We start from the raw sequence: 21,850 nt of genomic DNA, 5'->3' as shown, positions 1-21,850 counted from the left end.
TCATTACCCATTCAAACTGTCTCCAAGCGTCATTAGTCTCAAAGTGGGTTCCTCATCATCGAAAATGTTTCATGTGTCTACGTCATCTTTAGGCATAGCTTACAAACTATTTATACACTTGTTACAAGTCGTGTGATATTATGTACTACATAATCCGCATAACTTACTGGCCAACCTTTAGGTCACGTCATATACTAAAACAATGACTAGCTGGACCTTCATCTTAGTTTAATACTATTTTTCTTTCTTAAAGTTTACTATTTCTAATATTCTCAGCGGGCATACTGTGAGGTTGAGCTAGAATTATAGTTTTATCCCATAAAATTGTATCCATGAACCATGAACTACAAGAACATAAAAAATTTCTGCATTTTAAACCTAAATGTTTACAAAGCTTGGAAAATACATACTAAGCAAGAAGATTTAAGCAATGAGTTGTTATTAAGTAGGATTTAAACCAAATATTGTAGATAGAGTATTAAATAAATTCAGTAATGGTGAAATATTGCTTGAAAACACAACACTAAGATCTGTTTATGAGAAAACTAAAATAAAAACAAAAAACATCTAAGTTTACCTTATATTTCAGGAATAACAGGTCAATTACTTAATGTCTTCAAGAAAGAACAAAAAAATTTATCCCATCTTCAAACCTATGAACAAGATTAAAGAAATGTTGGGGAATGCCAAAGATAAACTCAAATTTATAAAATAAAATGTATATGTGGTAGTATTTATGTTGAATAAACTAAAAAGAGTTTAAAATACAGGTTACGAAACAAACATTAAACAACAAATGAAATTGAAAATTCAGCTATAACATAACATGTACAAACAATAAATTTAAAAAAAATTGTATCAAACAGCTTATCACTATACAGGTACATGGCATGGCCTACTATAAAGGTTGGCCAGTAAGTTATGAAAATAGCATAGAACGTAATATCACAACTAATACCAAGTGCATAAGTACAAAAATCTACTTTAGCCTTTTACGTTACTCCTGAAGATGAAGACACATCAAAATGCTTATTTAACCCTATCACCACAAGTATCCTTTACTGCACATGACATAATGTTTTAGTGTTTTACATTCAAAACTTTATTAAACTATTCTTTGTTTATGTTATACTAATTAGTATAGCATAAAATCTTAGCTAATAATCCATATTTTGATAGTATACAAGTCCTAAATTCTACAAAGCAATATTTAAAAAAAAATCCTGAATTTCCCTAGTGACATTTTCTCTAGGTATTTTTGCCTCTATTTTATCCACCACCCCTCCAATAACTACGAAATTAAATGTAGATTACTCACTATAAAATCATCATTGCTCAAACAAATCATAATTTTTGCCTTCAATTTTGTTTGGTTACAGAGCTACCAAGTGGAAAATCAGACCCTTCCTGCTACAGGATTTGTTAACAGTTCACTCTTACATTTAATTATATATTACCTACAACCAATAGAAAGTGAAAATTTTCATCTACCAAATGACGTATTGTATAACATTGTGTTCTGAACAGACAAGCATCAATTTCATTTATAATACACAATTCATTCCTGAATGAATTTGTAACACCTCTTGTCGCATAGTTAGAAAACTAGAAAATTTTTAAGAGTTAGGGTAAATTGCCTACTTTTTGCATGTTACTAGTCTATGTTCTTTGATGCATTATTTAATTAAATAAAAATTTAGTGCATTACTAGCATTATTATAAAAAAAGTAGGATTAAGTGCCATCAACAGCAAGAAAAAAAGATTGGGTAAGTACTTTATTTCTTGTTTTTCATGTTTATTCTTTATATACAATTATAAAAGTTACTAAAATGTAAATATATGGATCTTTTAGGTTAGTTAAGATTAGATTAGGTAAAATAAATAATAATAAATTATAATAAAAACGTTTCATGAGGCACGCATACGAACAGCATATGGATAATATAATTCGACAGAGTAATGTGAGCTGCATGTGCCCTGAGTGATTTACAGCTTATTATGGTGCGGATAGTAGTTAGACATGGTTCAAAGGGAAATTAGGAGGGCAATAAAACAATAAAATTTACCTATAAATAGATGTATACTGTTATGAGCATAAAGATACTTAGGATAAACTAATGTAGTTTCATGTTACAATTTTAAGTCATTCTAGAAAGAAAAAAAGGTAATTTCAATTTTTCTTTTGGTTCCATTTTGAGTTAGGATAGAGAAAGTAACATATGAAATATATATAGTTTTACCGAAAAAAAAAACGTTTGAAATGTATTTAGGAGGTTTTAGGGATTAAACAAAGGAAATTTGAGATTTTTGAAATGAAGAAAATGACTTTGCACATGGACTATTCACAACAAATAATCAATATATTCATGAACAAATCTTTATTTTAGTTTATTAAAAATACTTCACTAAAAAAATATGATTTTTCATAATGTGAAAGACTTACAATGTTAAATGAAAGACTTCCAAATTTTGTGAAGATGTACACACTATATTGAAAGTTAGAAGTATTAAGAAAACTATTAACTTTAAACTAGTACAAAGAGGTCAAGTGGTCGGTCAAATCAAGTTAATTTAAAAAATCTAATCTTTCGTGTACAAAACACTTGTAATGTTTACTAAAAGCTTGCCAAATTTCACGAAGATACAGTAAGTACTTTCAGAGTTATAGTACGTATACTTTCATGGTTTCATGGTGGTTACGAGGTCATGTAAAATAAAGGAACCCATTAATAAAATACTTTAAAGTTCTTTTTCTAAAGAAAACTAGATTACTATTATAAACTTAGCACAAACTGTGAGTCTTGAATCACAAAAAGAGTGGCATCCTATTGTCAAAGAACAATTCATTATTTTACACATGTAAATTTTTAATTATCTTTACAATAACAATACTATATAAGAAATCAAACAAGAGAAAAATTTGATATACCTGATGATATAATTTTAATATCAAAACCAATAAAACTTTGAGCCACTACGATTTAAACAGATTTCAAATAAAACTACACAAAAAGTTAGAAAATTCTCTCAATATACACATACAATACTATAAAGACATTTTGTTCACAACTTAAACCATTTGTAATGAAAAAACAAAACAAAAAAAGCATTATGATGCAAAAAATCTCAGTAGGAGGGGATGATATAGTAGCTTCTGCTTTATTCAAAGTTATAACAACATAAATGTAAATCTTAAATTTAAAGTCATTCAATATTATTTTAAAGAGAATATACAATATGTGTGAAAAATGGAAAAAAAAAGTTGTGAACATTGATTTACTTCATTTTCTTAGAGTAATTTTAGATTTAAACTATATTGACATTAAAATGTTGTATAAATAACATTTTTATCAAAAATAAAATACCTGTACCCATGTTCCATAAAGAACATCTTGTTTTACCAATTAGTAAAAAAGTATTATAATACAAAGAATAGTGAAAAAATAATTCCTAACCTTTGACCTAGCAGGTTTGAAGATAATACTTCCTTCATCCTTAGGTCCTGTTTTAGCTAGGTCTCTAAATATTGAAATGATAAAAACACAATTTGTTTGATAAATATCAACTATCTTTTAAACATACTTGTACACAGAGATTGAAGAAATTATATTCAATAAACAGGAATGTAGGAAATGTAAACATGCTTTTATATCTATTTTCTCCTAAAACATGCTTTTTTTACATTATTTTCCTATAAAACATCTAAAAATCTGTCATTAAAATTGTTAAGACAATAATTTCTAGGGCTTCGATATTTCAAATAGAAATAGAAAATTTCTTCTTAACTCAATGACATTTGATATATATGTATCAAACACCAAAAAAGGAAAAAAAAGCAATAAAAAAAAGAAAGTTGATGGTATGTAGGTATATGCATAAACAGATAAGAGCACTTCATGTGAATGAACATATGCATGGCTTCAAAATTTGGTGAGTAGAAATACCACATTCATGCACAAGTTAGCCATAATGCATTTCTTTAACCACACAAGATAAAAACACTGCATATCTCAAATATCCAACAATCTGTAAGCAGGATGTTCTTGTTGCAGGGACTTATTCTGACTTCCTGACTCATCACCAGCATGCATGGAAATGACTAGTTGGGTAAAAGGAAACTAGCTGCCAGCCAGTAACAGTAGTCTGCTGTTTTGCACAAACATAAGGCAAGTCTAATACGATCGAGTGGCCATACACAAACTGATGATAGAATTAAAAATAGGATCAATGCTTAAAATGAACAATAAAAATTTTATTTGGCCAATGGCCAAAACTAAAAGATTACATGTTTTAGCAGCTTTAAGCTACAATCATCAAGAGAAAAACCTACTAAACAAGCAGACAGTTTTATAGAGAAAAGGTTTAACTCACTGTGATCTATGTGGGTGATGTGATTATACATAAGATGTCAATATTTCTTTCCAACACTGTGAATTATCACCAGCATTCTATTTAACAAAGAATTAATTCATTTACAGACAAAATTTCTATTGATTCTCTAATATTCAATTCTGTTTGAGTGCTAAGTTCACTGTATTCATGTCATTGTACTGAATGACCTGTTTCAATAACATGTTCAGCAACAGGAGAAATACGCATATTTTTATTATATCCATTAAGACTACTTCAAATTCAATTTATTTTGACCAAGATAATTTTTGTTGCATTCACACCTAATTTGATATGTACATTTTTTCATCTAAAATATCTTTTTTTTTTATCTTTAGTACTAAGAAGTATTGTCAAATGATTTAAGAATCAGAATAAAATTATGTTTTCTAAATACACTATGGACTTTGCTAGTTAAACCTTGTACATATGATAATATTACTGCATGATTAATTTTATTATCATAAACATTGTTTAATAAAACTTGAGTTATATGTTTTTTTTTGTATTATACATTCAGTGATGTAAACATTACAATCTATATCAATAGCAATGTTATTTTTGTAATTCAATTCATTTTTCAAATTAATATAATCAGAATAAATATTAAATGCTCTGTCTATATAAGTATGAAAAACTGCTAGTGTTTGAGAAAATGAGTGACATGATCTTTCACATGGCAGCACAGAGAATGAGTATGGTTTCCAATAAATGGTTGTGGAAATAGTTCCATTGTTATTTCTTTTAGCAAGTACATCTAAAAAAGGTAGCCAATTATCTTGTTCAATCTTATATGTAAACTGAATAGATTTAGAAGGATTAACATTGTTTAGATAAACAGCAAATGTTTTTAACTCAATACCTCCATGCCACCAAAATAAGAAAGTGCCAACAAAAAATTTAATCCAACAATCAGGTTTAAAAGGAGCAATACATTCAAAACTATCCTTACAAAGGTCACTTAGGGAAACCCATGGCTAATCCAATATTTTGCACATAATACTTTTCATTAACTTTGAAAACAAAATTTCAACACACACATTCTAGTTAAATTAATGAGGTCAACAACTTTAATTGGAAAAATGGAAGCTTGAACTAATCTATTGTGAAATCATTTAATAGCATCTTTTACTTGGACTATAAACATTGATCCTATTTTTAATTTTAAAATTTATTGCATAAGTTGCCTTAATTGAATTATCACAAATTGATGATGTTGAAACCTACAGTGGTTATTTATTAATATTAAAGCTACTCTGAATCATATAGGCTGTTGCTTTCAGCTTCTTTGTATTACAAACCAAATATTTAAAATTAAAATAAAACATTGTATAAAATTAATTGTGGCATTTATTAACACAACAATTTACTTTTAATTTCTCAACTTTAAATGACTGTCTCTTGTCTTTCATCTTATTGGGGTATGATTTGCTAAAATATAATGTGCAACAAGTTTGAGAATCATGTCATTTATTGTCACTGATGTGAAATGATAGGGCTTATATTATAAAGCAAAATCAAAACAGTTAAACAGAAAAAAATGTTACTCTATAGTTTCACACAGCTAATAGTTCATCACTTTTAACTTAAAGGACAAATGTCACTGCTGCTTACTCTTGCAGTGCATTATGTAAACATGCATACAATATGACTAAAAGATAGCTAGCTAGTAGAAAATTTAGCTGGCTAATAAGTTTTAAAAATGTTTTGATATCATTGATATAAAGCCAATACAACTTTCATTTGCATATTTATGAATCAACTTTAAAAAGTCTTTGAGTCTGTATTCAACATTTAAAGAACACACTCATAAGTTCGTGTTGTTTTAGAGTCAGACAACTTGTTAGTGCAGTTATGCTTTTCACCACCATAATAAGCTTGATGTAATGTTACTTGGTATCTGCCTGTACTTACTGGTAGTGGTAATACATAATGGAAAGACATCATGAAATTTTTTTAAACATTTTCATACCTTTAATTGTGACTTCAACTTTCAGAAGGCTTTTGACAAGATGAATCATAAAGTTTATTTTTAGACATAATGTTCTCAAATGGATAGTTAATTGACTTGCCTTATTTAAGCAAAGGGTGATTATAAATGACTAACTTTCAGACTGAGTTTGATTAAACAATTATATTTCTCAAAAGATAAATCATAAAAATACTGCTGTATCACCAATTCATTCTTTATGTTCTGTGATAAGGACACCAACATCTCTTATCAATATGGATAGAGTTGTTGATATAATGTTATCAAACTAATGACCAGGTCTCACACTATAGATAATGTTTAATAAAAATTAGAAAGATAATAAAATTGCAATTAGAATGTGTAAAAACATTTATTATATGGTTCAGAGTTGGGCTTATCCAATTACATAGCAGGTGTTTCAGTACTATGGTCACCCATTTGATGTGTGTGGAATTTTGCAGCATAAGTATATGAAGGTGTTATTTGGGCACATTATTATAAATGATGCTATCCTCTCTCACTTTTACAACACTTATTTGCCAACCAATAGAAACTCAGGTTCCACTACCATCTACTACACTGTTTTAGTTTTGGTTTCAAAAGTCTTCTTTAACAAGTATTTTGCATTCTTCAAACTGGTGATCAGAGTGTGCAAAATGCTTTTGGTGGTTACTTCAAAGTAAGTAATCATAATTTTAGTACATATACATCTGTTCAGTAATTTCAATATATATTAGTTGATAAAATCCAGTGTAGTTGTTTCTGTATATTAGCACATCATGTACTCCTTCTGATATCTGTGATACACATCATATTAACAGATTACATATATACACATGTAAAACAAATATACACATCAGAGAATACACTATGTGTGTGTATATATATATGCAATAATACACAACAGGAGATACATGTAATATACATTTAATGTTGTTTTTTCTTCTAGAAATGGACACATTAAAAAAATAAAGCAAAAGAGTTGAGGAAAAAGAAAAACTCAGTGAAGAAGAGATACAGTTTCTTCTAAATGTGTCTGATGAAGAAGGCATTCTGTCAGAGGAGTCTGACATTGATGAAGTTTCAGCTAATGTGTCAATGCCTCTGACAGAATCTATCTATAAAACCAGATGGTAACCAAATCTAGAGCCAGCTCTTCTTGATTCTGTCTTATGGACAGATCAGGAAATAGTTGGTGAAAGATCTTCATCAGACGAGGATGTGGAATCACCCAGGCCAGGTACATCAAGGTAACCTGCACCACCACCACAGAGAAGAGGCAGGACAAAGATGGGTAAAGGAAGGGGTAGAGCTACAATATCTACAAGGACTGGTTCTTCCCAGCAGGAGGCCTCTCACCTGCAGTGACACTTGGACATGGGTGCAAATCACCGAAGAAGAAGAACCTACCCATGTACTTCCATTCAGTAGAGACGAACCTGTGTCTCAACGGGTAACCTTTACTAATACAGCTGTCAATATGTTTAAACTTCTGTTTTAATTTGAAACTTTAAATGTTATTGTTAGTGAAACAAATTGATATGCAAAATCTAAACAGCCAAAACAGGAAGGTGAACCCCCAAAGAAGAAAACCATAAGATGGACAGATGTTACCCATGAAGACATTTTGGTATATATTAGAGTAACAATAGCCATGGGACTCAAGCCCTCTCTTTTTTCTGACTATTGGTCTACTTATATTCCTTTCCATAATCCATGGTTTACTAACATCTTCTCTAGAGACAGGTTTTTAGCAATCCATACTAACTTACACTTCAATAACAACACTAATGCTCTTCTTAGAACTGATCCTAAAAAACGTTTTAAGGCTAGACCTGTCATAGACTGTCTACTAAAATATTTTGCTTTACACTACTCTCCTAACAAGGAACTAACCATTGACGAATTGGGCACAAAATGTCAAATTGGTTGCCTTCAGTACATGCCCAAGAAACCTGTCAAGTGGGGTATCAAGTTATGGGTCCTGGCAGAAGCTGTGAGTGGATACTGTCTGAAATTTAAAATCTACACAGGCAAAGAGGGACAAATGGCAGATAAAAGTTTAGCAGACAGTGTTGTGATGGAACTGATGGATAAGTACAACAGATTAGGGCACTGGGTTTTCATGGACAACTTTTACACTTCCCCTCGATTATTTGACATATTATGGGACATGCAGGAAAGACAGACTGTATTTCTCACAGCAACTAGTTTCTACAAACATACAGAAAGGGGAAGCATATTTTTTTAAATGTGGAACTCTGACAGCTGTAAAGTGGACTGACAAACGAGACATTTATGCACTTTCAACTTTACACTCTAGTACTATGACAACTGTGACAAGAAGAGTGAGAGATACTGTGGTTACAAAACCTCAGTTAATTGTGGACTATAATAAGTTTATGGGAGGAGTGGACCTAAATGACCAACACTTACTACTCTACCACACGAAGGACAATAAAATGGTATAAAAAACAGTTTTTTTCGAATTTTGGACTTGACAATTGTAAATGCTCACATTTTGTACAAACAACAGACCAACCAGCCAGCATTATCCCGGAAGGCCTTCAGAATGGATGTGGTCAGAGCTCTTGTTGAGCCTGTACTTCAAAGCAGACCAGGTCCTTCTTATTTTTTCCAATGTAACAAAACTTCCCAGAAAATAAGGTGTAAAAAATTAGACATATTACATTTGTTAGGACCTGGACAGAGAAGTGAGGAGGTACCATTCATTATGACTGCAGGGGAGAATCTGACCCCACCAGTGCTGTAAATCTGTAGCATCAGTCTTTAGAGAGGGCGAGATGTTCCTTCCAGGAACCTTATGGATGCAGAGCAGAAGGCATATCCAGTGGAATGAAGATGCAGAATTGCCAACTAAACATTAATTATATTTTTTGGAAATAATCAAAATATAAAAACATTACAACTGGGTGTTTGTTTGGGTCTTTGTACATCAATACTCTCATAACTGGATCTTTTTTTTGAGGGCCTATGTATTTTTTTTTTCAGACAACCAATACAGCCTTCTGAACAACCTATGATAACTTGAAAATGAGCTCTGAAAATATAGTTAATAAATAAATCTTAATATTATACAAGTTTTAATTTTAAATTTTAAAAGAAAATATTTATATAAATCCTCAGTCTTCCCTTATATGAGAATCATGACATTTGTTCACGCCATCTTGTCTATCCTCTATTTTTTCATCACCTCTCTCTGATGTCCCAAGTTTAACATAACTTACTCAGTATAGTGTAGATATTACTAAGGAGACATAAACTAGAAAGTGAGACCCACATGTCAAATCTTTTCTTTCATAAATTGCCAATAATTCTTTTTGAAATTATCTATTACATCACGTGTAACCAATAGAAATTAACATTTCCTTACCTGAAAATATATTTATAATAGATGCTTTTGCATACAGTTTAGCCACCTTTCTTGCATGCCTGCCAGAGATTTGCATGCCACTAACCTTAAGGCAACTCCCACCTCATTTCACATGAATTGCACTGGTGCATAATGAAATCATCATGCAATAAAAACCATTCACTGATAGAAGGGCAATACACTTACATGTGCAGTAACTCTCCCTATGCACTTGCACTCATGGTATCATCATTCTTTGATGAGGCAAAATAAAAGTGTACCAAAAGTGTGGAGAAGGTGTGTAAACGTATTTATCAAAAATACATTTACAGGTAAAAAACATAATTTCTGAGATAACTTACCTCCACACATAGTTTGGCTAGAATCTCACATTGAAATGATAAGGGGGATGGGGCAAATTTTAGATGGGTGCCCTTTAGAAAGCACCCGAAGAAAGCTTATGGAGTATGACACCCAATAGTAGGAGCTCCATAGAGGCACACCCATGGGAGAATGCATCTAGTCTCAGTCAAGGTATATTCTTTGCCCAAAAAGGAAAAAGGAAAGAGGCAACTGAGCCCCATGTGTTACAGGGCCAGGTGAAATGAGAACGTGACCATTCGAGCATTTGCACAAAAGCAGTCAAATAGTCAATATGCATAGTATGGTTGGGGCACATTCAGACCATATCTTGTGTGCTCACCTCAACTCTATAAGATACTCTAGCTGTGAGAGAAGGGCACATCTGTTATGTAGTAAAGATTGATATTCTACATATGCACATTTCAACCCTACCATCAGAGTCTATGGGACAGAATTCAGCTGCAGGATGAGGGCACATCAGTGATGCAATATGGATTCATATAACAGGTGTTTGCCTCAACTCTACCATCAAACTTTACAGGATGTACTGCAGCTGCAGGAGGATGGCACCAATGATATGCAGTTTGGACTGGAAGAGTCAACAGACCCATCCAGTAAGGGTAGAAGGAGAGAGAGGACCTTGGAAAAAGAGGAATCCCAGGGTAGGGACAGGTAAAGGGGAACCCCAAAAAGGATACAACATCCATTATAAGGCACACTGAACAGCTCACACAGGATACAGGAGCCAATCCTGATCCAAATGATCTAACAGGTGAGAAACAGGAGAGAAATATTGTTACACTCGAGACCAGTCGAAGTCTGAAGAAGGAAATATCTACTTGGGGAGAGGAATATGTAAGTGTAATAGAAGAGGGTGTGAGAAGCTTCTGTAAGATAAACATCCAAAGGTAAACACAGGTGAGAAGAAGAAAACAAGTCAGGAGTAAAATACAGTAAAAAGAGCAAGAAGTCAATGGCTCGAACGGAACATGAGTGACATCATGCAAAACTTCATTAAGGTTTCAGTCAGGCATGAAAATTGGGAAAGGAGCAAAACAGAGTGAAGAGGACAGAGGAAAAACCCACCTTGTGGTACCAGGAAAAGTGAAATGCCATGGATAAGACCTCTCAACAACTAGAAAGGCAGAGATTGATAAGTCATTGTTAAACAGTCAGGTAAAAAAAAGACAGAAAGGTGGTTCACAATATAACAGCCAGGAGGAATGGAATGGCAGAAGGACCAATGACAAAAGAACCATCACAGTCAGTGAGACAGTGGAAGGGCAACCAGAATGTGACAAGAAGAATGCCACACAATCAGAAAGTCTGGCACAATGGGTGACAAGTTGAGCAAATTACATGTGTGAGGATTGAAGATATCACTTGATGAAGAAGTGATGCATGAGGGTGAAGCAAGAGAGAGAGAGGAGACACTGGGTGAAGAAGGAGGGGTTGGAATGTCAAACAGAAAAGAGACACCAACAATAAGGCCCAAGAAGGAGATAAATGTGTAAAGTCAATAATCAGAGGGAGGAAACAAATAGGGAAATATGCATATAGAAAGAGATGAGACCAGATCTGGCTTAGAAAATCAATAGCCAGATCTGAAGGATGAAGAATGTGGACAAGTAAAAAGGAAACACAGAGTTGAGAAAGGTGGCAAATTCATCCATGAGGGGTGTATTCAATCAAGAACAAACCCTACAAAAAACCTGGGGGTGTTGAGACCACTCTGCTGATAGAAAGCAAACTGGCCAATAGAGGCATCCCACCACCAAGATGTAAGATCCCAGCAAATGACAGGCAAGAAGATCTACCTGATGTGAATGTCTAATGCTCAAAAGCAAAAGCCCCTGGTTGATGTAATAAACCATCAAGGAATATAATGAGTAGAACATGCCCAATGAACAGCAAGAAGGTTGAACATGCTGATGTAGAGTGAATGCTTGTTCAGCATCCAAATGTCAGTAGCCACTGTAAAGGAAGGGAGGTGGGAGAAAACATACAATAATTTACAAACAGAAGTAAACAATTTAAGAAAAGGAACATCAGCCCCAGACCATGAAAATGGCAAAACAAAAGCCATCACAATACCATTGAATACAAATGGGCCAAGACTAAGTTGAAGAGAAGAGCAAGTAATTGGATAACACAGAAAAGATGAATGGAACATAGAAAACAAATGGATGACAGGTTGAAAGTGACATGTAGGAAGGTCAGACACATCAACCATAGCCAATTCTAAATTGGGTGAAAATGACGACAGATAGCATCAGAGGGAGGTAAAAAAGAAAATGAGAAGAGAAGTGAAGAGAATAGGAGTGAGGAAAGAGACCAAGGAGGAGAAATGAAAAATGACTGTAAACAGAAAATGAGATCAACAGCAGGAGAGGAGATGGGTATACACAGAATTGTGAGAGTATGGAAGTCACTGACAAGAAGAGTGACAAACTATATATACTTCTGGCAGAGGGAAGAGAAGAAAAAGAGGAAGACCTGGAATCCTGAATGGGAAGATTAGGAGTAGACTGATCTAGAAGAGGAATAGGAAGAAATGGCAAAGTTGAGACAGAGGAAATAACCCAAGAAAATAAAGAAGACAGAAGCTGTATAACATCAGGGAGAAAGGAGCTCCACTAAAGATATCTGGACAAAAAAAAGAGAGCCAGCTGAATAACAAATACATAAGAAGAATAGTTAAAAGGGAACATAACCTGACCCAACAAGGCCCAATAACAGGGGAATAAGGTACGAAGGTATAGAGCATAAGAAGTGAAACAGGCCAAACAAAGAAGGGAATTAATGTTTAGAGAAGCATATCTGAAGCACGAAGAATTGCCTCAAGTAAAAGGCAGAGTTAGGAAAGAGAATACAAAAGGGTAGAGAGAAAAATATAAAAACACTAAAATGTGAAGCCAGAAAGTGATATAGGAGGTTAGGAGCTTAATCCTTCAAACTGGCCAAACAGATACCAATGATAGGGAATGAGAAAAGGAAGACTGTATGAAACTCAGGTAAAAAAAAGAGTCATGAACATGAGGGAGGTGAGGCATTTGGACATGAGAAAGAAGCTGTTAGAGAAAGGAAGCAGCATAAATCCTAATAACAAGCAAGGAGAAAAGATACGGTAAACTCCAAGAATCATGAAGTAAGAAAATAATAAAGAACACATATAAAAAATAGGGAAAGGAACATGCATGAGAATGAAAACCAAAGAGTTAGAAAGGTTTCACACATTGTAAGGTACTACCCAAAACAAATCAGGTGAAAGTTGTATTTCAATAGATCATTTCCAACTGAGTAGAAAGCAATTTGGCTAACAGAAAGGGAGTAGAAGGCCTAGTAAGCATATGGTAATCCACAACATACTGAGCAATGGCTGCAATGACCCTCACAGTTAACAAGCTTCCAAAAGCCATAGTAGAAATAAGGCCTAATTGTGATCAGTGTCACTCATTCAGGAATAATTATAAATCACCATCATTTGAGAATTCAGAAAAATAAATAAAGTTTTTGAAACAAAAGCCATAAAAAACAAAAATCAAGTTTCATTAACAATGCAAATGCAGAAGAGAAATTTGAATATGTCTGTTCAATACAATGTTGAGGAGAAGAAAGAGATTACCATGAGTGCAAGTGCAGAGGAGGGAAGTTATTACACAAGGAAGTTTGTCACCGTCCTATTGGTGGAGAGCTTTTGTCACACAATGACATCATCACATATCAGCAAAATCATGTGAAATGAGGTGGGAGTTGTCTTAAGACTGATAGCATATAAATCTCTGGCAAACAGGCAAGAAAGATAGTTAAACTATGTACAGAGGCAAGTATCATCTCAGAAATACAAAGTTTTAATTTACTGAATGAACTATAAAGCTACTCTGTTCTCAGTACAAATTTTTACTTCTTTCTCGATCAGATTCAAAGTTGCTATCACCCAGTTCAGATTGAGTAGCTAAGGGAATTATTTTATACTTATATAGAAAGCCAGTTAAATTATAAGTTATATTGCTTTGTTATATCATGTATATGCTTTAAATAGATAAAGATTACGTAATATGCTAGTACCATCATCACAAAAAAAAGTAAGTTTAACTTTCATTGATGGGCAGATAGCAAAAAAAAAACTAAATTGATAAGCACTGTAGACAAGAAGTCAAAATAGAGATTAGAGATTTGTAGCGTTAGAAAATAATGTATACACTATTTCCAGCCCAGTTTGTTTACATTTTATAGAGTCTGTAGTTGTAGGCTTGAAAATATAGTCTTTGCATTTTGATTCAACTTGTTTCTGTATTTTTTTTGACAAACCCTCTTTCCCTTATTAAATTAACAATATTTCATTCTCTTGTTTATGTTACCTTTATAGTCAGTTAACAAGAAATAATTGTGTGTGAGTGTGATAACATACAGGTTTCTGTCAATGAAAGTATATCATTCATACTGATGATTAGGCTTAAAATTGCAGCATGGTACATATTTTGTATACAAGTAAAACAGCCAACTTTGTGATAAGCTGGCCCAGCTACCTATAAAATAAATTTCAAATATGCATTTTTTTAGTCTCTTATTATCTGAGTAATGTGTAAGAATAAAAACAGCCCAAAAGAACTTACAACCACAAAATTCAATATTTTCTTGCTTTTCCTACTGGATAACATAAAGATATGCTTACCTTTCTGTGATATATCCTAACTTTCTTGTTAGACCTGTTAATTTCCACATAATTTTATACCCTGTTAAACAAGGGTTAATACTTAAGCCTATCAATGTCTATGATCAAATTTGATGAAGATCCTTTACTTAAAATGTAATTTCTCATATTTTACCAGTATCTCTAGTTTTAACATACCCTGTTACAACAAAAAACTGGCAATCATCTCGAAGGTCCATGGCCACTTTTCTAAACACTTCATATTGACGATGAGCTCTACTAGAGAGATACAATATCCCTGCCCCTGTACTTTCCTATTAAAAGACATTTTTTTCATTGGTTTATTCAATGTGAGATTCAAAGTTATTCAATATAAATATATTAGTTCTGTTGATTTAATTTTACTATTAGTATTTTTTTTAGAAATCTTAAAAAAAATTTATACTGTAAAATTTAAAGTAGGTTTTATAAACTAAAAAATCTAACAAGATTATTTCTAGATCTACAATTCAGGTATACATCTAGATCTATTTCAAAACTAAGACTAAATTCCATGTATAGAAGGACCGCAATGTTTTAAAATGCAGACATCTAAGGAAACTAAGCTTAAAATTCTCAAAAAGCACTAAATTATAATAAAAGTTTTATCAATTATGATATTATAATAACCATGGAAACAGCATTTCTTCTACTTTATTTCATAGTAAGCACTTTAATATTCAATACACAGTTTTTGATTAAAAGCAGTAAATATTACTGTTGTAGCACCTTCTGTGCAATACTGGTAACAAATGGTAAATGATTGCAAGATTTGAGAAATTTATGTTCATCAACTATGTTTCTGTACAAATCAGATACTTTATGTGAAATTAAGTATTCAAATTACTTTTATCATGAAATTGGCTGAGTACAAAATACAGAATTAAAAGCTGATTGTAAAAACTTACTTTAATGTTATCAAAATCACTTTGCTCCTTTATTTCAACAACAGGGTCTTTTAAGAGGTCTCGAATGAATTCTGTAATGGCATCTACTGACCGTTGACCCCTATATTCCCTTTTCATGAGTTTTCCATTCCTTAACAGTTTTAGAGTTGGGTATTTTGTGATGTGAAATCTGGTTGCAATGTTAGCTTTATCAAAAGACAATTTGAGTCAGTACATACAATTAGAAAATAGTTACAAAATGAGTCAATGTAAATATTAAATGTACTATAATCTTAAATATGCACTGATGACATATTTTTTTCAATAGAAGACTTTAATCCTTCTAACTTCCACATATAGAGCTAAACTGACTCTATAATTACAACCAATACAAAAGAATCAGAAAGGAAGATGGAACAAGTTATCATGTGAAATTGTAATGATGAGGTCTAAATCACATGTGACATATGGAATAAATATTCATTAAAACATGCACAAAAATATATGAAAATAAAATTATCACTTTTTTTATTGTTAGAATTAATACTCACTTTCTGTATCACAGTCTACCTTTCCAAAAAGAATTTTACCAGGTTCCTGAAAACAGAGATATTTCATTTGTTAGAGCTGCTGCTATCATTAAATACATTTTTAGGAAATGCTAAGAAACCTTCAGACAGATATTATTATTTGAAGATTGCATATTCTTTGTAACTTTAAAACATAGTTAAATAAAAATAATCCTCCAAACATGGAAACAAGTTTTACAAACTTACTTGAACTTCTTTTGTTATACGGTCTGCAGCCTCATTGAAAATTGGCGCTAAGATCTGGCTGAACTTGCACCAATCAGCATAAAAATTAAGATATACTAATTCATGGCTTACTGTAACACACAAAAAAGTAAAATAAGATTTAAGTGATTATACATTCAGTTTCACACATAGAGAAAAACAATTATATAGTATATATAATTACTGTATAATCACATGCATTAGCTTTCATTTTTAGTTCATGAATCAATTCATAAAATAAAAACTATATAGATATATATCAAGTAGAATTCATATGACATGAAAACAGAAGTCAGTTTGATTTTACAGTATATTTTATTTCATACATTATTTCTATATATATTTTTATCAACCAGCATATGACTAACATGCTTGTATACGTACAGATGTATTGTAAGCGATAACCAACTTTCTTATTAAATACACAATACATTCACAGCATTTAGTTACTTGTTTTGTTTATACTATTATCAATTTATAACTGTAAAACACAATCAACATGTAATTCATTTATTGATATCAATAAAACATTGTCTAAAAAGAACAAAAAACTTATCAAACTATTCACAGGCATACTTGTAATTTATAATTATGGGTAACAAATATTTTTTCCCCTCATATTAATAAAATAAAGAGATAAAAGTCAGTAGATGATTTTACCAAACTGATTAAGAAGTTAGCACACAGGATCACATATAAAAGTTTTAACAGTTTTCAAACATAACCCAAAACTTGAGAACTTTCGATTAGTTCACTATTCTTCTTCAGGAGAATAAAGGGTCATGTTTAATGAGTGTAATGAAATATATAGGCACGGATGTTCTATATGAATTAGTCTTGAGAACTAGCCAATCATAACCTATTATTTTTAGTGTCAGGTTTAGTTTATGCCAAAGAGGTTTGTACAGTATATAAAAGTTTTAAGTGTGATAATAGTTATAAGAAATGTTAACTAATCTTTATGAAGATAAAATTGAAAATACAAATATTGTTAACATTTCTGCTGTTTTAAGTTAAGATAATTGTATCATTAAAGATGCATGTAAAAGATAAAAAAATGGAAAATCTACAAAAAATAACATCATATAATTGCACTTTAATATTGCATATTAATAAAAAGAAAGACCACAACTTATATGTTTTTATTAACATTTTGATAACTTATATTAAGCTACAAGTTGTAATTTCTGAAACAGACATAGATATATATAACTAACTGTAGACTGTAACATGGGAAATGATTTATGTATATTCTGAGAAATTAGGTTATCATTATTTCTTCCTTCAGATGTAGGCATCTGTTGACACATAATCATTACATATACCATCATATCATTACACACTTATTACATTATGCACATATGTAACTTCTATTAATAATAACTTACAAGTTTCCTACTTATATTTTGTGGTATCATCTTGTCTAATGTATATGATGCAACTAAACAGCCACATTCTTTCTACAAGGTATTTGTTGTTGACTGGCTTGTGAGAAAATGTTATGTTATTAATTGTAGACACAATGCTGATGTATGCTGAGTTGCAGTATATAAATACTTAATTGCCAAGTTTGGTGGGGAATTAGTAGTTTTTTGTTACTGTTGCATAGGTTTTAATCTACTGCTACCTGATTGGATTCACTGATCAGCATGTGAATGTCACTTGTCCAATATTTATGAAATTGTTTTGTGTAACTCATCTTAATGTGTCAATAAACAGTTCCCAGGATTAATCAACTGTGTTGTAACTGAATTAGTTGAAGCTATTGTCTATGACCTAGTTATGCATGTTATGGGACAAGATAATCATAATAAATAAAACAGCATATTAAAAGATGTACAACTCTCAATGCAATCTTATATGTTCTTCTTCACTGAATTAATTACAACTTGTACAGTTAATATTGGTAATGTAGCATCACACATAAGTTCAATAACAATATTGATCCTTCTCTCCATGTTAAAAGTAATATTTGAATGTATTCTTACTCTGTCATACATTTACCATTATAATTTTGCTTATATTAATCCACTACTCACAAACATATCTGTCGAAGTTGTGTGATGTTAACTGAACTGCCTCACCACTGATACTGTTGAATATAGAAAACTGAAAAATAAGAATTGAAATACGTATTAGAAATGTTAATTATATACATTACTTCTTCTTAAACATGTTTAAACACAAGAAAATATACTGCAGTACTAAGTAACTAAGCTATAATTATTTACTTTTCATTTTTGTAGTCTTCTTAACCATAGAATTATTGATGGAGTTTACTTTTATTTTTTAAACTTTTGATAGAAAAACAAAGACAAAAAACATTTTAAACAAAAATGTCATTGTTATTGCAAGTAGTCTCACTGACCCATTGACTATGGCTGCTCTAAACGCACATAGAAATTTTGCAAGCCATACACTGCATATAGCACAATTGCACTCAACTGTTAAAGACAGACTGTACCCTATATGGCGAATCAGCAGTCAATGGGTTAATAACTGTTGGGTTTTCAATGTACTTTACATAGAAAAATTGCATTTCCACCCTTTATTTTTGTTCAGTTCTTTACATCATGTGTTGCAACTGACAAAAACATAAGATTACTCAACGCAATGGGTGGTAAGTAAGCAAATCAGTAATTTGAAGGTTAAATGATTAAATTAACCTAATTTAACATTTCCATTACAGAAATTTCAATTCCATTTCAGAACTTGATAATCTGCATGGAATGTGCACAAATATATGGATACATAAATACACTTTTGTGCAGCAGTATGTCATTGTAACTTACATACGTGTATAATTTCTTGTGGCAAATTTTAAATATATTTTGTTGTTCAGTAATATATATATTTGTTTGTTCTTTATTCTTAGTATTCTGTTTTGACTGATAGAAATATGTTCAATTTTTAAGGAAAATAATGTTACAAATTTTGAAGCTTATGCTATATAAATATGTAACTAGCTTTGACAATATTGAAATTAGGTAGTGATTAGTATAATTCTAAGTCAGATTAGTAAAATTAGATTTAAACAAGAGAAGGCTTAGTTGGCATCATGAATTATTTTGAAATGAATCATCTATTTAAACACCTTAAAAAATTGAACCTAAGGATCTTTCAACAAGAGTTAATTACAAGCTGAACTTTTCTCCAATAAATAAATATAATTTTAAGAAGCCTGATTTATATGTAATTAAAAAAAAACCAGGTCAGATACTGAAAATGTACATATATATAACATGTGTGTGTGTTTAATTTATATATATATATATAGAGAGAGAGAGAGAGAAATGGGGAAAAGAGTAAAATGAATACTTACAGATAGTTGTAAGCCTAAAAATTATTGTGCATTAAATGTTTTTAATACTCAAATTTTTTTAAAGAAAGCAATAGTAAACTTATAGAATAAAAGGTATGGTCAATAAATTGCTTAAATTTGCTGATGATATTAAGGTCTTGGGTATTGCTGACTGTGAGGATGTTGCTGTTGCTTTAAAAAAATACTTGGATCATTTGGTAAGCTGGGCAAATAACTGGCAGATGGCTTTTAATTATAATAAATGCAAGGTAATTTTGATTGGAATCATCTTCATAGTGTTATGGAAGAATCTTGGTGTTTTGGCTGACTTATCTCTTAAGCCATCTGAGTAGCATGTTTTTATTAGTGGTAGGATTTTGGGTCATATTTACAAAAATATTGAATACATGTGTAAACAGGTGATAATTTAATTGTATGGATCACTAGTTAGTTCTAATTTGAATTACTGTGTTCATTCTTAAGCTCCTTACCTTAAGAAAAACATTGAATTGTAGGAAAGGTTTCAAAAAACTACTGGGATGATACCTGGGGTGGAAAGGTTGTTATACAAGGACAAGTTAAGATCTCAGAAGTTATTTTCTCTTGAAAAATCAAAAAGTTAGAGGAATCTGACTGAGGTGTCCAAGATTATTGATAGAATTGACAGTATCAATGCATCATCTTTTTTCATATTTAATGATGAGAGTGGAAAAACAAGAGAAAACAAATATACATTTTGACAGGGTAGGAGTCACCTCTAGTTTAGATAGTTTTTACTTTTCTAACATGATATTTGGCTATTAGAATGAGTTGCTTAATGTGGTGGATGAAGTTAAGGGAAGGCATGATCAGTAGTTAAATGATCAGGACAGCATTTAAGCATATTGTTTTTGGTTGATTTAATTTGGAGTGGACAGCCTTGATAGACCAGTAAGCTCCTTGTTGTCCCATAAATGTACACACTTAAATAGAAGTAAGCAAATGACAAACCACTAGTAACTAGACTCCATTAATAACACATTTTGTTTTCTCTCATTCAGTCATTCTATAATCCAATTAATTAATTTTTCACTAACACTCCGTGATGTGGCTTTTCTTCTAAGTGGTACCTTACCAAAAGGTAGTGTTTGACAACAGTCTTTCCATAATCATTTATAACATATTTAGTACATGATTTTACATTTCTGCTTTTATCGAATTTACACCCCACCCCTTAGCTACAGAAGTCAGACTAACTGGTCTAAAATTTCCAGGGGAAATGTTTATATTCCCTTTTAAAATAGTAGCTTTAGTAACTCTCCAATTCTCCAGTAACTGTCCACTGTGTATTGACTTGCAGTGTATTCAGGTCAAACTGGCTTCCTTTAGTGATGGGACATGTACACAGAATAATAGGAGATTCAGCCAGATATTTATTATGATAATATTGTGTTTCTCTGAATATCTGAGTTCATGAGAATAAAACAGAGAGACTAGACACAATGTAAAATACAAAAGCTCAGTCTTCATTATAATGTAACTAAAATGCAGTATGTGTACTTGCTTTGGATGATGGACCATCACTTGTAATGAGATTAAGTCTGCTCTCTCCTACTGATCATGCTAATATTATCTATCAGACTGTTTAAATTCAACATTCCTTATTTCACAGGTTACATGATATTTATCCATGTCAACTAGCACTATCCACATGGCTGGTTATTTTCATTCAAGCATAGGGGAATCTGTAACTTTAAAGATACCATTACAGAGCACTACTGTCTACATTCTTGCACAGAGTGTGGCATTACAGCCCCACAACCTATGATCAGAACAGTCATGACCTCAAAAGAACAAAGGCAATTAGCCTTTCTTGAATACGTATTATGCAGAAACAGAAAATACTCAGAAATAACTGATAATTTTAGAATAATACTATTAATATAAGTATGTAGAAAATGCATGGTGTATTTATACACCAGACCTATGAAAAGGGAATAAAAGGTTCATACATCTGATCTCCTTTAAAACCCTGGTAAAAACAATGTTTGGTACTGGTGATCAATCAGTTTCTAATATTTCCTTCTATTCACTTACA

At 31.7% G+C, this 21,850-nt stretch overlaps 1 protein-coding gene across 1 annotated transcript in view; it reads right to left on the bottom strand.

Annotated features, from left to right (window-relative positions):
- Positions 1–21,850, bottom strand: part of LOC106467291 (endoplasmic reticulum resident protein 44-like) — a 68,267-nt gene that overhangs the window by 37,905 nt on the left and 8,512 nt on the right. The window contains exons 2-7 of the mRNA XM_013927627.2: positions 18,512–18,581; positions 16,455–16,564; positions 16,230–16,275; positions 15,700–15,884; positions 14,951–15,066; positions 3,457–3,520 (exon numbers count right to left, since the gene is read on the bottom strand). Coding sequence (XP_013783081.1) covers positions 3,457–3,520; positions 14,951–15,066; positions 15,700–15,884; positions 16,230–16,275; positions 16,455–16,564; positions 18,512–18,581 — 591 coding nt within the window. The remainder of the gene's footprint in view (positions 1–3,456; positions 3,521–14,950; positions 15,067–15,699; positions 15,885–16,229; positions 16,276–16,454; positions 16,565–18,511; positions 18,582–21,850) is intronic.

Source organism: Limulus polyphemus, unplaced genomic scaffold, assembly GCF_000517525.1.
Source record: "Limulus polyphemus unplaced genomic scaffold, Limulus_polyphemus-2.1.2 Scaffold2557, whole genome shotgun sequence".
In the NCBI taxonomy this organism is placed as follows: domain Eukaryota; kingdom Metazoa; phylum Arthropoda; class Merostomata; order Xiphosura; family Limulidae; genus Limulus; species Limulus polyphemus.
This window is presented reverse-complemented; position numbering and strand designations above follow the sequence as displayed.